Below are 16,211 nucleotides of genomic sequence, written 5' to 3' on the forward strand. Positions count from 1 at the left end.
GCAAGACGTTTCAATGAACCATTTTATTTTGTTAAACTTCTTTTTGAATACTCCTTTTAAATAATATCTTTTTTTTTTACTTTTCAAGGTCAGGGCAGGTTGGATGGAGCATTTTGTGACTTCACTGAGGAGGATAAGATGAATTTTCTCAAACGAGCTCATGGAAAGGGAATTGCCAATATTGAAATGGAATCATTGTGTTTTGCTGCCATGTGCCACAGGGCAGGTGTCAAAAGTAAGAATTTTTGGCTCACTTTGAATATTTAGCTCACTTCAAGGAAGCTAAGATGAGCTTATGCTTAATATAAACTGTCAATGTCATCATAGGCATTTTAGGCTTTTTTTTTTGAAGTAGGTCCAGTTTACAAGTATCTATTAAAAGGGTCTACCCAGACCAAGTTGCATGGATGATACAATAAGAGTTGCTTACTACCAGTCTTTCTTTGAAGCTGAGTCTAAACTTTAATTTCTTTACAAGTGACCAGGTTAAAATGTGTGGGGCAGATCCTTTCCCAAGTATCTTAAAGGTACTTGAAAACGGACCAAACTTGCATTGATGATTCAACAAAGTATACATAGTACAAACTCTACTTTGAATTATGTTTGTATTATTTTTACTGGATAAGTGAACAAGTTTTGGAACAAGTGCATTCTAATTAACTTAAACTCTAGAAGCCACCCAAAGACCAAACTTGCATGGATGATGCATCTGTATATGTGTATGACCAAGCATATCTTGGATGCTAACTCTGAGTAACCCTTATTTTCTGGTGAGGGGCCATGTAAGCTTTTGGAGCAGGTCTATTCCTAGCCCTACATGTGTAAGCCATGCACCTAGCACCAAACTATGGAGATGATCAAGTGTCTTGAAGTGCATACATACTTCAGTCATATTTCAGATGTTGTAATTACTGGATGTTTGAAACACTATTTGATTGAACTAATTTTGGTGTCTCATTGATCAGTCATTTGTGAGACAACCCAGATATGTATTACATCTGGTGAGGTGAACTTTGTAAATTTTGATTATCTGTGTTTAACTTTACATAAATAATGCTCACTTATATGTCCATTATAATTGTAGGTGCTGTACTGTGTGTGACACTCCTAGACAGATTGAAAGGGGACCAAATCTCTACCCCACATGATGTAATGGAGGAATGGCAACAACGTCCTCAAAGAATTATGTCGGCATTTATCAAGAAGAAACTTGGAATATCAGATTAACAACACCAATTTTCATAATATAGATGTACTTTGGTCATCAAAATTTAAATTATTAATTTATCAGGAATAAGGAATCAGATTTCATAACATATACAGTACATTTTTATGTAATTATATTGGTACTGAGTCAGAAATCTCCTTCAAAACTTTGAAACCAAAATGCTATAGCAATCATATTATACACATAATTCTGTACCATATCAAAAGGAATGTTAAAGCATTTTTCTTTATATGTTGTTCATGCTGTTATATATTTAGTTTTATAGATTTATTGTCTTTTTTTGAGTGTTGGTACTTTGTGTACAAATTATTAGGGAACACTTTTTGAATTGTTTTTTTTTTTTGCATTTACCTTTAATTTTTTTGCATTCTTTCTTTAGGAAAATTTGATATGTGAATATTTTAATTGTTAGATTATATTAGTTTGATTCTATTTATCTGTTGTGTAAAATGTTTTAAAGATTGGTCACTTTTTGTTACACAGTTTTAATATGCTTCACTATAGATTAACATGTAGCCATTTTAAAACAAATGTCTGACTCATATCCTCTTGTCTCTGTGAAAGATGTGAGGATACACATCTGACAAGTGGCTGAAGTCAAGATACCCATGTAGCTGGTAGGATTTTCTAGAAATGTATACTTGCCATGCAAAAATCCAGTGTCCGGTGACATTTTTAATCAAACATAAAAAGCATTTTTATCGAGAACATTAAAATGCACATGTATATCTTAGTCTCTGTAACATCAGAAGTAATCAAAATGGCTGTAAAATTATCAGCAGATTTTTATTTTAGCATTTTTGAGGTGGCACAATGCAATGTCAGTGATGAAGAGAGAAATGTGTTTCTGTAATACATGTATAGGATTTTTTAACCTCAGGTTAAGGAAATACATTTAAATGGATATCTTACAACTGTATTTAGTCATTCAAGTTATTTGGGTATCATTGTTCAACTGAACAGACAGATATGTATTTCCATTTTTCTTTTTAAGCTTTTCTTTCTCTCTTTTTATATTTTCCCCACTTTTTCTCCCTAATTTTGTATGTATTTTTAAATTACTCCTTAAGAATATCAGTGTGTTTTACTTGTAATGGTGTTGATCAAAGAGATATAGACATATTGTGCAATAGAGGGTAGATCTCTAATTAAAACATTTATTATGCTGTAATCGTATATGATTTTTGATACATACATGTATATATGATCCTTGGTTGACAATTTTTTTAATTATATTTTTAAGTTCATGTTTGAGTGCCATGATTTACCCAATTCCATTATTTATGTCTAATAATTTATGAAACAAATAAAGAAATTATCCATTTTTAAGCTAGATCTACCATACATGTATGTCTACAAGTTTGATTTATGAGTTATGTTTTTTATAGTAATTATGTTTACTTTTACTGACTGTTGTTTTAATTCCTGCTTTGATACTAATGGTTACAGCATTAGGTAATAAAGAACAGAGCTTTCAGCACTAATTGTGTTGTTTTGGTACTGTGTATTTGAGGCTGATTTATTATGCTTATATAATTATTTTATGTAACATAAATCAGTGATAAGATTAAGGATTTTCCCTGGATCCCCCTTCCCTAGTTTTATACATAGATAAGTAATGAATTCACAAATTTTGAAGTTTAGACGTGAGTTTTGAAGTGTTTTTGACATGACTTTCATTTTGGTAGGTAGCTTCTTTTTAGATTCTGCACCCTCCCATCATGTTGACGATTCGGCACCCTCCCATCATGTTGACCTCGGGTCAAGAAGAAAAGATCAACTTCCTGACATAATACCTCTGTAATGTTTGTGGCACATCTTTCAGAATTGAGTGTGTGTTTTTTTTTTAATTCCAATTAAGGTTTATTACATCTGCCCATCATGTTGATGTGTCAGTGTCAGATTATGCATGAAAATTACACTTTAGATGCCTGCAAGTCAATATGTTAGTAAGATTGCTTAAATGCCTTGAGCATCTTTCATGGGGAGCTGTCTTCTGATGAGGGTGCTGAGATACTAAAATCATGTACTTGTATCACAAATCAATCAACATCAACTTATCAATTTTTTTTATGGTGAAACACAGTTAATACAATACATTTCATGACCTAGATATTATCAGAGACATGAATAACATAATAAATTTAAACAAATATCAGTGTTTTAGCTCACCTGAATTGAAAGCCCAATGAGCTTTTCTGATCACCTGTTGTCTGTTCGTCTGTCTGTAAACTTTTCACATTTTCAACTTCTTAATCTCAAGAACCATGGGGCCACTTTTAACCAAAGTTGATACAAAACATGATTGGGTGAAGGGGAGTTTAAATTGTTAAAATGAAGGGCCAAGCCCCCTTACAAGGGGAGATAATCAAGAAAAAGTGGTGTCACTAAGAAATCCTCACAAAAATCACTGGGCCAGAAAGGCTGAAACTTATATGGAAGTTTCCTGAGGTAGTGTAGATTCTAAATTGTTCAAATCATGGCCCAAAGGGGTAGGGAAGGGCCACAATGGAGAATCAAAATTTTACATTAAGATGTAATGAAAAAATCTTTAAAAATATTGATCTCCAGATCCACTGGGCCAGAAAAGCTAAAACTTATTTGGAAGCATCCTGGGGTAGCGTATATTCTAAATTGTTCCAATCATGATCCCTGGGATAGGGTGGGGCCACAATAAGTTTTACAAGGGGGGGGGGATCTGATGAAGAACAGCAGTGCCAAAGTTACGTAGGTGGGCGCTGTTAATGAGAAAACTGAAAATATTCTGATATAATTATTCACACAAACAATTTTTCTGCAAGTTTTGAATAAGAAATATATTGTTTAATTTGTAAATCTATAAACGGAAACATTTTAAGTTCAAATTATCTAGAACTCGAATGTAACTCGAATTTCTTCAGAATTTAATGAGCCGTCTTCTGTTAGATCTGACGGTCGGCTAAAACATATATAGTGCATCATGAAGACGGTTTTCATGGTTGCCGAAAAACCGTCTTTGGCCCAGTCCATCGCGAAGATTTTATCTGGAGGACAGATGAGTACCAGAAAGGGATTTAATGGAGCTTGTTCAATTCACGAATACAAGGGAAGATTCCCCCCGACAGGGGAGACGGTTTCATATAAAGTGACATCGGTGTGTGGACATGTGTTTGGTCTGGACTTTATTGGAAAATACAACAGCTGGGATAGAGTCGACCCTGTATGTATCACTGAAATAATCAAAAATTTGAATCTAGATTGTAAATTTTCGGGAAGGGGGGTGGGGGTTAAGCCCAAAATGAGGCTTGAAACAACCCAATATATTTCTGTGGACAGTCAGTAGCATATGTAATAAGTGTTTTGCTTTGTTTAGGATCAATTACAGTTAACAAACCTAACATTACGACTTAAACATGTTTATAATGATTATCTCATCTGTGCAAGTCTCCATCTCTCAATGATAATGTTGTTTACTGATTATGTCACTGAAAAGGGGTGGCTACATTAAATTTAATTGCAGCATTACCAAGTGGTAAAGATGAAAATTTATTAATTTCTTTTAAAAGTGTAAATAACACTAGCATGATTTTTTTCTGCCACCATATTGCCGTCCAAAGTATACTACTCACCGTCCAAAGAAATATTGAGGGCAGGCATGTGGATCTATTATCTAGTGAAGAGTGTTGTTCTATTCCAAGGCAAAACAAACATGTAATTTACCATGCTTAGCTTAATTGCTTATAAGCCGTTTGCTCCATGAAGAAGCATAGGCCACTCATATCATAGGCTACTGTCTACAGATTTTTCCTTTTTTTTCTTCTGATCATGACAAGGCATATATGGCAAGAATTTAGTGCTGACTTTCACCTATGTTCAATTGTAACCAGTAACACAGGTTACATAGCCTTTACACTGAGGAGCATTTATTCAGTTTTTCATTGGTTACACTGGTTACAAAGGTTACAGGGTTACACTGGTTACAGTGGTTACAACATGTACAAAGTGATTAGTTCTTATCTTCATTTGTAACCAGTAACACAGCTTCTGCTGAACAGGTCAGCATTTTTCATTTATTCAGTTATTAATTGGTTACACTGGTTACAGTGGTTACATCTGTATCTACAAGTTCCCACTTGGATTTTATATGATTTGTCACCAAAAGAATATAGTTGTAACCAGTGTAACCTAAAAATAAAGACCCCTTTCGGTTTCAGATGATCTGTAACCATTGTAACCGATTGTCACCAATGGAATATAGTTGTAACCAGTGTAACCTGAAAATAAAGATCCCATTAGGTTTTAGATGATCTGTAACCATTTTAACCGATTGTCACCAAAGGAATATAGTTGTAACCAGTGTAACCTAAAAATAAAGACCCCTTTCAGTTTCAGATGATCTGTAACCATTGTAACCGATTGTCACCAAAGGAATATAGTTGTAACCAGTGTAACCTAAAAATAAAGACCCCTTTTGGTTTTAGATGATCTGTAACCATTGTAACCGATTATCACCAATGGAATATAGTTGTAACCAGTGTAACCTAAAAATTTTAAGACCCCTTTTGGATTTAAATGACCACCATCTTTAATTGAGAGATATATGTAACCTATGTTACTGGATTAAATAGTCTTGTAACAGGGTTACAATTGAACATAGGTGAAAGTCAGCACTAATTTCTTGCCATATCTATGACAAGGAGCACACGACGGGAGAGACCGGTCAGCATGGAATGCTCACTCCTACATGGCACCTGATCCCACCTCTAAATTTAGAGGTCCATGTTTGCTCTGCTCCAAATTTGTATTGTTTCCTTGGACTTTGGAGATTGAATACTGTCTGTTCTCTTCATATTTCACAATATCCTTCCATCTAGTCCTGTCTTCACTCTTGGGCCTGCCTTTTTAATTGGTGCACTATGTCAATTGTCATTTATATAGCACTGACTGAAAATCTTAGGCTAAGGGGATGAATTTGAGTTCCATTATACACCCTCCCCCCTCAAGGTATATCCACCCTACGACAAAAATAATGAAAAAGCTTTCAAAGGTACACTTATCATGCTTATAATTCTCAAGATTAAGAAAAAATCTGATGATGAACAGACTTTTTTATTCATCGTCTTTTATACAGGTAGAATTGTTTACTGCACCAACCACAAAGAAAGAGGCAACAGAAAAGTTGCGCATGCCAAGTTTCTTAGAAAAAGAGGTAAATGTACATGATAAATCCTTTTTCAATTTAAGCAATGTGTGTTTTTTAATGTTTATTGTTTTTTTATTAAGTAACATCATAGCTTAATTACTATAAATCTATATGCTGTAGGCTAGAGGCTCAGATTACTTGGTCTTATGGCTTGACTGCGATAAAGAGGGGGAAAACATTTGTTTTGAAGTGATTGACTGTGTTAAAGCAAGCATGAATCGAGTTTCAGGACAGGTAAATGTTGTTTTGTCCCAATACAGGTTTTAAATACACGTAATTTTATTCGAAGAATTTTTTTTTCTGTATTTATACTGACTCTTTTATTATTAATGTACTTAAAAATACCACAAATGTAAAATTTTTCTTTCAACCCACTTTTAATAATTAAGCTTATGTATAATATTTATGCTCTGAGTATTTATCTCTGTTGCTGCTGTTGTAGAAAGATATCTATTTTTTTAAGTCGGTGTACAGAGCAAAATTTAGCGCGATCACAGACAAGGATATTAAAAGTGCCATGTCTAGCCTGATCACTCCAAACAAGAATGAGGCATTGTCAGTGGATGCCAGACAAGAGTTAGACCTCAGAATTGGATGTGCTTTCACTCGCTTTCAGACAAAGTATTTCCAGGTTTGACAAACTCTTTTAAAACATTGAACTTACTGTATGCGAAGTTCTTATAGGGTACTCAGAATTAAACATATCTTTAGGTTGTGTGGACACAGTACTGCATGAATTAGTGCTGTAGGTGTTTGTGTTAAGTGTGTGCATTCATAATATACATGGGAATTCATGTTTTGGTAGAGACCATGAATTAGTACACTAATGAGAAAGGGTAAGGAGTTCTGCTAAAATTAGTACTGTAAGACATGGAGACTAAACGTAGTTTATTTGTGCTGCCCACCATCACTGAATGTACAATATTTTAGCACACACCACTTGTTTATTACATAGATTATTATTACAAATGCATTTATTGATAATTATTTGCTTTTTGTTTTGTTTTCAATTAAGAGAAATGTTTGATTTATTGACTTGATTTTAAGGGAAAGTATGGGGACTTGGACAGTACCCTGATATCCTATGGTCCCTGTCAGACTCCCACCCTTGGGTTCTGTGTGGACAGACATGATAAAATACAATCCTTTAAACCAGAACCTTACTGGGTCATTCAAGTGAAGGTAAGTTCTCATTGTACATGACTGTAGTGTGGTCAATACTTTGGTCAACTGACAATCAAAACTTACATTCTTAAATGTGTATGCAAATAAAATACTTTCTTGTTACAAACCCTAATCATATCTCTGCAAGCTAAGTTTAGGTGGGTATATTGGAATCAATATGTCTGTCTGTAGAATATATTGTTCAGAGATTATCTCTAAAACTGTTAAATATTGTTCTGACAAACTGTAAAGACTTATATTTACCATTTGAACTTGTGTACTTGGTATTTTTCTGATTGATTTGTCTAAATTCAAAAATTAAATTCGGAATATTTTAAGATTTTATTCTACAATAACTTCATTGGCAGAAAAAAGAGGAGTTGAAATTATTGTCTGGACAAAACATTGAAACACAGAAGTTTTAGAGACTCATACTTGATACTTTACCAGGGTCATTCTGGCAAAGTCAAGCTTCAAGGTCACAGGTACAAAATTATTAAATTATTGTTATAGCCATAACTTTTAAATGGAGAAACATTAGAATCTGATACATGAAACAAAGGCTATTTGTGACTTGAGGATATATTCTGACCTTAACTCAAGGTTATTTGGACAAGGTCAAGGACACTGGTTTTAGAAATATAAATTCTTATTTTGGTCATAACTTTGAAGTGGAAAAAAAATTAGTAGATTACAACTTGTATATGTGACCCAAGGTAGCTTGTGATCAGAGTGTATGTAACAACCCTGATCATTGGACAAGGTCAAGGTCACTGGATGTTAGTGTAAATTTCTTGTCCATAGCATAATTTATAATGAATAACTATAAACTATGCCTGCCTTCAGGGTTAATTATGATTGCAGAGTATGTTGACTCTGAACAAAGGTCATTTAGACAAGGCCAAGGTCACAGAGTTCAGAAGGGACATTTTAATGCTTGGACTGTGGATGGTAATATTCTTTGTACACATCACAAATACAGGTTTTCACGCCTATTCAGGCCAAGATTCAGGCCTTTGGAATTTGCGTTATAAGTTTTATCAGGCTGGCAGAGTTCTTCTTAAAGTTTTTAACTTAGCCCCATAGGGATATTAGTCCTATCAGGACAATGCTAGTTCCTATTATTGTTTTTCTTAAAAATTTGTTAAACTATATACACAGGTATTTTTATAGAGCCATAAGATGGATCTATGTAATTTAAATTAATATTAGAAATTAAGTGTGGTTTATAATGAAATAATACTATGATAATATTCTTATCAAGAGAACTGTTCTTAACAGTTGACATTACCAGAGGGGAGAACAGTGGACATTGACTGGGAGAGAGTGAGGGTGTTTGATAAGGAGGTGGCACAGATGTTTGTTAACATGATCAAATCATCAGACTCAGCCAGGTAAGTAGGTGGCCCAGATGTTTGTTAACATGATCAAGTCATCAGACTCAGCCAGGTAAGGAGGTGGCCCGGATGTGTGTTAACATGATCAAATCATCAGACTCAGCCAGGTAAGTGTAACACTAATGATAAAGGCATCACTTATAAGTTTGGAAAAAAAGTTAGATTGGGGTTGGGAACTTACTGTGAACCTGTAACTGGATTGAGAAGATTGGAGAATGACAAAGTGAAGTATAAATAGAGAAGTATGCAAGCTTTATGAAAGCCTCATGCATTGAGAACTTATTTCAGTTTTGTTATTAAGTCAAAGCTTCCTGTAGCAAAACTATTTCCTCTCCTCCCTTTCCTCAATTCTATACATAACATAAAATGTGTCACATGTACATGTATAGCTTCTTAGTCAACAATAATTCCTTTGCTACATCTGTCAAATTTTTCAGGGTTCTAAAAGTGACTCAGGATGTTAAGTCAAAATCGAGACCTCAGGCTTTGAACACTGTGGAAATGTTGAGGGCAGCAAGTTCAGGTCTTGGTAGGTTCAGTATTCTCACATGTACCCTAAGTTTAAAAGCAAGATTAAAACTCATCAAGTTTCAATAATCTCTTGCCACCAATTTGAATATGATTCATGTAGAATATCATTAAATTTTTTTTAAAAATTCATGATTTATTTGTTTGGTTTTTTTATAAGCCAGTAAAACTTTTTTTTTTTCTCCCTTTTCTTTCTTTTATAATAAAATCAATGAATTTAAAGAGACATTCCTGTTTTCAGGACAAAATTTATGCTGATTAATACGAAGTGAAAAGAAACCAAGCTTTTTAAATTAAAAAAAAAAAACAACTTTATATTGTTCTTTACAGGTATGGGGCCCCAGTATGCTATGCAGATTGCAGAGAAATTATATGTACAAGGCTACATCAGTTACCCCAGAACAGAGACAACACAGTACCCAGAGAACTTTGATCTAGTGTAAGTCTATTCTTTAACAACTGTCAAGAAATCAACAAAATAAAAGCAAGTTTAGAGGACTTTCATCTGAACTTCTTGGTTTAATTAATGCAAAGGAATCCATATCCAAACGATGATATTGACCAGATCTGAGATTAAAAATTGAAGAGTGTCTCTCATTTTTGTTCAAAACTTCACAAAGTTAGATTTTCATTAATAAAGTACTATGGACATGTACATTCAAGCTTTGTTAATCCGGACAATTGACTTCCCAACCAAATCATTAATGAATCATCTGAATTACTGAAACATCCTTTTATATTTGGTATATATATAAATGTAAACTCTGTTCCCCACATATTTCATCTGGAAGGTGAAGCCCCATGATTATTGGCATCCAGACCACCCAGGCTGAACTGTATTGGAATGAAAGCAATTTTTAACTGTAATTAAAATTACAGTTAATTAAAATTAATGGTCAGAGTTTGACTCTACACTTGTACAATATGTAGTTTGTGACATCTAAACAATTTCTGTCTTGAACTCAGTAAGTCAGCACTCAATAAACCTAACCTCAGTTCAGTTGTTGAGTTATGTCTCAGTATGGTATTTTGATTTTTCAGTGGCACACTAAGGCAGCAGTCATCAAGCTCGGTATGGGGAGACTATGTACAGACATTACTGAGGGAGGGAATACAAAAACCAAAGTAAGTTACTGAATACTCTAGAAACTGATGATAAAACAAGATACAGATGCTAATTGTGTTGACACTGTCACCTGACACCTGTTGGTAAATGAACCTGTTCAAGATGTCAAGGACATTAACTCTGTAATTATCCTGAAAAGATTTTTGTTTTCTCTAATATTCCTTCAAATACATATTGTTATAAACTCTGATTTTTTTTAAATTCCTTGTCATTAAAGATTATATTTAGTGAGGAAAAACCTATGATATTTATAGGAAGGGTTCTGATGCTGGAGATCACCCTCCTATAACTCCAATGAAACCAGCTACAGAGGCAGAGTTAGGCCATGATGCCTGGAGATTGTATGACTTCATCACAAGATACTTTATAGCTACTGTAAGTTTGTCCATGGTTTTGTAAAAGAGGAATCATCAATTCTGTTTAAAAGAAATTCTTTACTAAATTTAAATTACAGTATGTCTAGATTTGATTGATAATAGCAGACATGGACTAATGGTATAGGGTGATTTTCAAATCAAAGTGTGTTCTGACTCCTTCATTCTGTATGGTGTAAATCTTTTTTTATATTTTCATCTACTGATCCAGGGAATAATTTCAACCAAACTTTAAACAAATGCATAACCAAACTTAAAAGAAATGAAACCAAACTTTAAACAAATGCAACCAAGCTTCAAATAAAGGTGACCAAACTTAAACAAAGGCAATCAAACTTTAAACAAAGGCACACGTAAATTAATGGAAACCAAGTTTGTGTAGATGCATGGTTTTCTCCTTCTAAAGAGAGATAAATCAGAGAAAGCTAGCAAGTCCATTGGAGTAATCTACCATAGTTTTAAGTGATATTGACGTGAACTTTTATCTTGCAGATATCCCCAGACTGTAAATACTTACAAACTACAGCGTACTTTGAGATCGGGGCCGAGAAGTTCAGCTGTACAGGTTATAGGGTCACTGACCCAGGGTTCACAGCCATTATGACCTGGAAATCACTGGAGGATGAGTGGTTAATGCCGGAGTTCAAAAAGAACACTGACTATGACATAGCAGAGGTAAACATTATCAGGGAATTTACAGTTTATGATAAATAAATACATGTACATTTATTTACTAGTATTGTAATAAATTGTTACATTGAGGGTCCAATCCTGTAAACAAAAATTTTTACATACAATGTAGGAGTTAATTATGCTAGCTACTGTATGTGGAATTTTTTTTCTTACATGTATATCCCTTTGTATACAAACTCTTATGTACTATTAACCTTTTGGTTGACTAAAAATAGTCCCAAAGTAACATCAGAAGCATTGATTTGTGAAATTTTAAAACATCATGGAAATTTTGTTTAGTAGTACTATCAAAAATATGTAAAATAGTAATCTGAATCACAAGATAGTTATATTGATATTTAGGATAAAAAATGATGAGCAGGTATATGTCTTGTCGTTAATCTGCTGTTGTCGTTTAGGTGAAGATGGTGGAGAAACACACGAATCCTCCTGATTATCTGACGGAGGCCGAGCTGATTTCTCTAATGGAGAAACATGGCATTGGAACAGACGCCAGTATCCCTGTCCACATCAACAACATCAGCGAGAGGAACTATGTCACTGTCACTAGTGGGAGGAGACTACAGCCCACCACTCTGGGCATTGTCTTAGTGCATGGGTACCAAAAGGTCAGAAGTCATAGAAAAAATGTTATATACATGGTTATTTTTTGCCTGTCTTATTTTTGCTCTATCATTCTTGTAAATGATTTTGCCTCATTTTTAAATTGCCAAGACCAGTTGTGTTAAAAAAAAGGGCTCTGTCTTCTTTGATTTCACCCTTTTAAATACTCATTTGCCTCAAGGGGGGACAAAAATTTTCCTGTATACAATACTTGATAAATAGACATCTGTCAAAGTTTTTTGTATGTTTTACAGTAAGTTTTGTAACTGGATTTTTCATTTAGCATTGTATATTAACATACATGTGATAAGTCAAAGACCACAAAACTGTACAGGAGCCATAAAAAAAACTGGAATTTGGGTGAAAAAACTGTACACTGCCTATCAAAAAACGGTATAAAATATCGCTTAAATTCTGATGATAAGGCACCTTATTTCTAAACCTACAAATATATATTGTTGCAAATGTCTTATTTTAAAAGTTGTAATGGAGATTTGAATGCTTTAAAATTTCATATATTGTGTTTTATAATCACAATGTTCTTATGAATCGACTATAAATTAAGCTAGTTTAGACGATAGTTTGTTTGCCAGCTTTATATAGTATTAACATGAGAGTCAATGTCTCCAATTTACATCTTGCTCATATTACCGATATATATATCATCAATGCTAAATAACAGTAGCAAATAAAAATTTATACATAAATTTCAGCACATAAAAACTTAAAACTATATCCTTTATTTCAGCGTAGTCATGGTAATAAACATCGTATATTTTATACCTACGAAGATCTGGGTCAGTTTCATGTATATTAAGTCATGTATATGAACTTAAGAAGTTGGCCTAATTTTTTTCAAACAAGTTACGAAACATTAACAGTTATAATTAAGTACCCCTTTAAAAATAAAGCTACCTAAAGGGGTATCTTGATACGGATTTATAGCAAGATAATTATCCCAATTGGCAGTTCACACCTTCGCACGCGATGGTTTGTGTACATTTCACAATTATCAGAAGGTCAAGTGTCAAACACAGGTGACGTTTTCCAGTGTCTCACGAGCGAGAATGAGAGGAAAATGGCGACATTTAGTGAGAAATTCAAAATACTGTACAAATTTTCATATTCCGTGAATTTTGGTGTCCCCGCGGTAAACGATGAATGGGCTCGAAAAACCTGTACATTTTGCGTACCGGCGGTACATATCACATGTATGTATTAACCACAAAGAAGTGATATCAAGGTGAAAATTTCAAAGGTCATCCGTTTGTCTGCTTTATTCACTTCAATTTTTTATACAGTATAGGTTTTGTTTTCTTAAATGTACTTAGTCACTCATTGAGTGATCATCACCTATTAATTAATTCATGTGGTTAATTAATATAAAAATTGTGCAAATTTTTCTCTAACTTTAATTGTTTCAATGAATTGAAAACCCAAACTTCCAGATTGATGTTGAGCTAGTATTACCCACCATGAGATCTGCAGTGGAAAAACAACTGAATCTGATTGCTTTAGGAAAAGCCTATTATGAAGATGTCCTAAAGCATGCCTTGAACATTTTCTGCCTTAAATTTAAATTCTTTGTGGAGAACATCAGTGGGATGGATGAATTGTTTGAAGTTAGCTTCTCTCCACTTGCAGCGACTGGAAAACCACTCTCTAGGTTATCACGCTTGTCAAGATATTGAAATTATGAAGTATAGTTTAAACATTACTTTATTTTAATTTCTTTCATAATAAAATCAGAAAAAAACAGTTTCAAAAATATTGTTGAGTGTTTGACTGAAAAAGTAATAATTGAATAAGTTAATTTTTTAAAATTGTTTTTATGCAAGTGATTTCATTTGAAAGCATAATTACACAATATACATAATTTCTTCATTTTAGATGTGGAAAATGCAGGCGTTTCATGAAATATGTACAAGCCAAACCAAGTAGACTTCACTGCTCCAATTGTGATGAGACCTTCTCATTGCCTCAGAATGGTAGTATCAAGTTATACAAAGAACTCAAATGCCCACTTGATGACTTTGAATTAGTTTTGTGGACAACTGGAGCCAAAGGCAAGGTACTGTAATTTAAAGAAGATCACTATTTGGGTTAAGATTGTGCCTCTTTTGCAGATTTTCTACTAAATGCAAAATCAGAAAGTTACTATTGAAGTTTTAAACACGACTCTCAATTCTTGAATAAATATTGTTCGAAAACCAAGATGTCTTGTGAAGTTTAGAAAAAAATATTTGAGTGTATTATTCACAAGAAATGTGAAAATAAAAACAATGCACTTCTATACATGTATATATCAGAATATGACAAAGTATGTTTAAATTTTGACCAAGCAATTTTATCTTGAAAATGAAGGGGGGAAATGTATATAAATATTGAAATTATAAAGAATAACATGATATACAGATAAATCTGAATTTCAGAGTTTCCCCCTATGTCCCTATTGCTACAACAATCCTCCGTTCCCTGACATGCGTAAACAGTTCGGTTGTAACCAGTGTACCCACCCCACGTGTCAACATGCCCTGGCCCAGCACGGGGTCTGTGAGTGTGTAGAATGTGAGACAGGCATACTGGTACTGGATCCCACCTCGGGACCAAAATGGAGGATGGCGTGCAATAAGTGAGATTTTAGGACCAATAAAAGCTGTTACATTGGAAAAATACTTTTCTATGGAAGAATTTGAATAAGTCAAAACAATTGCACCAATGTTTGTTTCCATTGTACATCTTTTTAAAACCATTATGTATAATGCATGTTCTCTTGCTTTAACACTAACTCAGATTCAGTGGATTCAGTGGACAATAAATCTTTCAAGTTCATGCATTTCATGCAAAACCTGTGAAATATGACTTTTATACTACATTTTGTTCTATAAAACTATATTTGAAAATGATTGTTCCCCCACATATTGCAAGAAATTAGTCCAAACCACTGATATTGATAATTTGATTGCAGGTGTCAGGTGGTAATAAACATATTTGAGAATGCCCACAAAGTGAGTGTTTCTGAGGAGATCTGTGATGATTGCGGGGCTCACATTGTAGATGTGGATTTCAATAAGGTGAGAAAGCAATCAGTGGCTTATTTCATTTTATTACTATGTAGACTAGCAAACAAATTACCTGATATTGAACATGCAAAGTTAAAATACTGGTAAAATAGTATTTCAAATACTAAACATCATTCAGAAATAGAAATATAGTAAAATTTAGATTATTAGAAAATCGAAAGAAAAAGATTCCAAGCCAATATTATTGAACAGTGTTTGATTTTTAAATTATTTTCTTCACAGGACAAGACACCACTGCCTAGTAAAGAGACGAAACATTCAGGTTGTGTATTTTGTGACTCTATATTGAAAAACCTGGTGGAGAAACATCATGCTATCATGCGTCGCAGAAGACCAGGGGGTGGGCGGGGCAGAGGTAGAGGGGGAAGGGGGAGGGGACGAGGAAGAGGCAGACCTAAGCCCAAGGACAAAATGGCCCAGTTGGCTGCATATTTTGTGTAATGGTCAAAATAACAGAACTGAACAATGACTGAAATACATGTATTAGTGTTATTATGGTGCATAGAATAAAATCTTTTCATTTCATGTAAGTTCTTTAAATTTTCACATTTTTTAAACAGGATTACATTTAGGTCAGTGGGGATATAGAAAACTCCAATATATTTTGAAAGTAATGAAATGGGAGTTGCAGAAAATTTTACATGAAATACGTCTTAAATATGATTTCAGGTGTCTTTTTTTGTCTTGCCACAATGATCTAAATAGGCCCGTAAAAATCGGTGTTTGGGGCAATAATTTTGCATATACTTTAAAAAAGAAATTGAAGATAATTTATAGGTGTGCCTCCTCAATAATTTTGACAGTATATTATATATTTCACAAAAGAAAAGGAA

The 16,211-nt window shown here is 33.7% G+C and overlaps 2 protein-coding genes across 3 annotated transcripts in view; both read left to right on the forward strand.

The window, feature by feature from the left end:
* The window catches only part of LOC133175966 (uridine phosphorylase 2-like), a 56,734-nt gene extending 54,022 nt beyond the window's left edge, over window positions 1-2,712 (forward strand). For both annotated transcript variants that reach the window (XM_061311127.1, XM_061311126.1), the window contains exons 7-8: window positions 89-235; window positions 1,085-2,712. In XM_061311127.1, coding sequence (XP_061167111.1) covers window positions 89-235; window positions 1,085-1,227 — 290 coding nt within the window. In that variant the 3' untranslated portion in view covers window positions 1,228-2,712. The remainder of the gene's footprint in view (window positions 1-88; window positions 236-1,084) is intronic.
* A 1,429-nt stretch (window positions 2,713-4,141) lies between these two features.
* On the forward strand, window positions 4,142-15,903 carry LOC133175615 (DNA topoisomerase 3-beta-1-like). The gene is made up of 17 exons (XM_061310727.1): window positions 4,142-4,427; window positions 6,339-6,416; window positions 6,531-6,644; window positions 6,874-7,041; window positions 7,458-7,592; window positions 8,856-8,968; window positions 9,409-9,500; window positions 9,830-9,938; window positions 10,541-10,624; window positions 10,880-11,000; window positions 11,492-11,674; window positions 12,091-12,300; window positions 13,744-13,961; window positions 14,186-14,366; window positions 14,728-14,927; window positions 15,264-15,369; window positions 15,601-15,903. The coding sequence occupies exons 1-17, from the start codon at window positions 4,188-4,190 to the stop codon at window positions 15,817-15,819; spliced, it is 2,571 nt and encodes an 856-aa protein (XP_061166711.1). The 5' UTR covers window positions 4,142-4,187; the 3' UTR covers window positions 15,820-15,903.
* Window positions 15,904-16,211: the final 308 nt, after the last annotated feature.

The sequence above is a fragment of the Saccostrea echinata genome, unplaced genomic scaffold, assembly GCF_033153115.1.
Source record: "Saccostrea echinata isolate AGI-Se365-2 ecotype Australia unplaced genomic scaffold, CSIRO_AGI_Sech_v1 ptg000064l, whole genome shotgun sequence".
Taxonomy (NCBI): domain Eukaryota; kingdom Metazoa; phylum Mollusca; class Bivalvia; order Ostreida; family Ostreidae; genus Saccostrea; species Saccostrea echinata.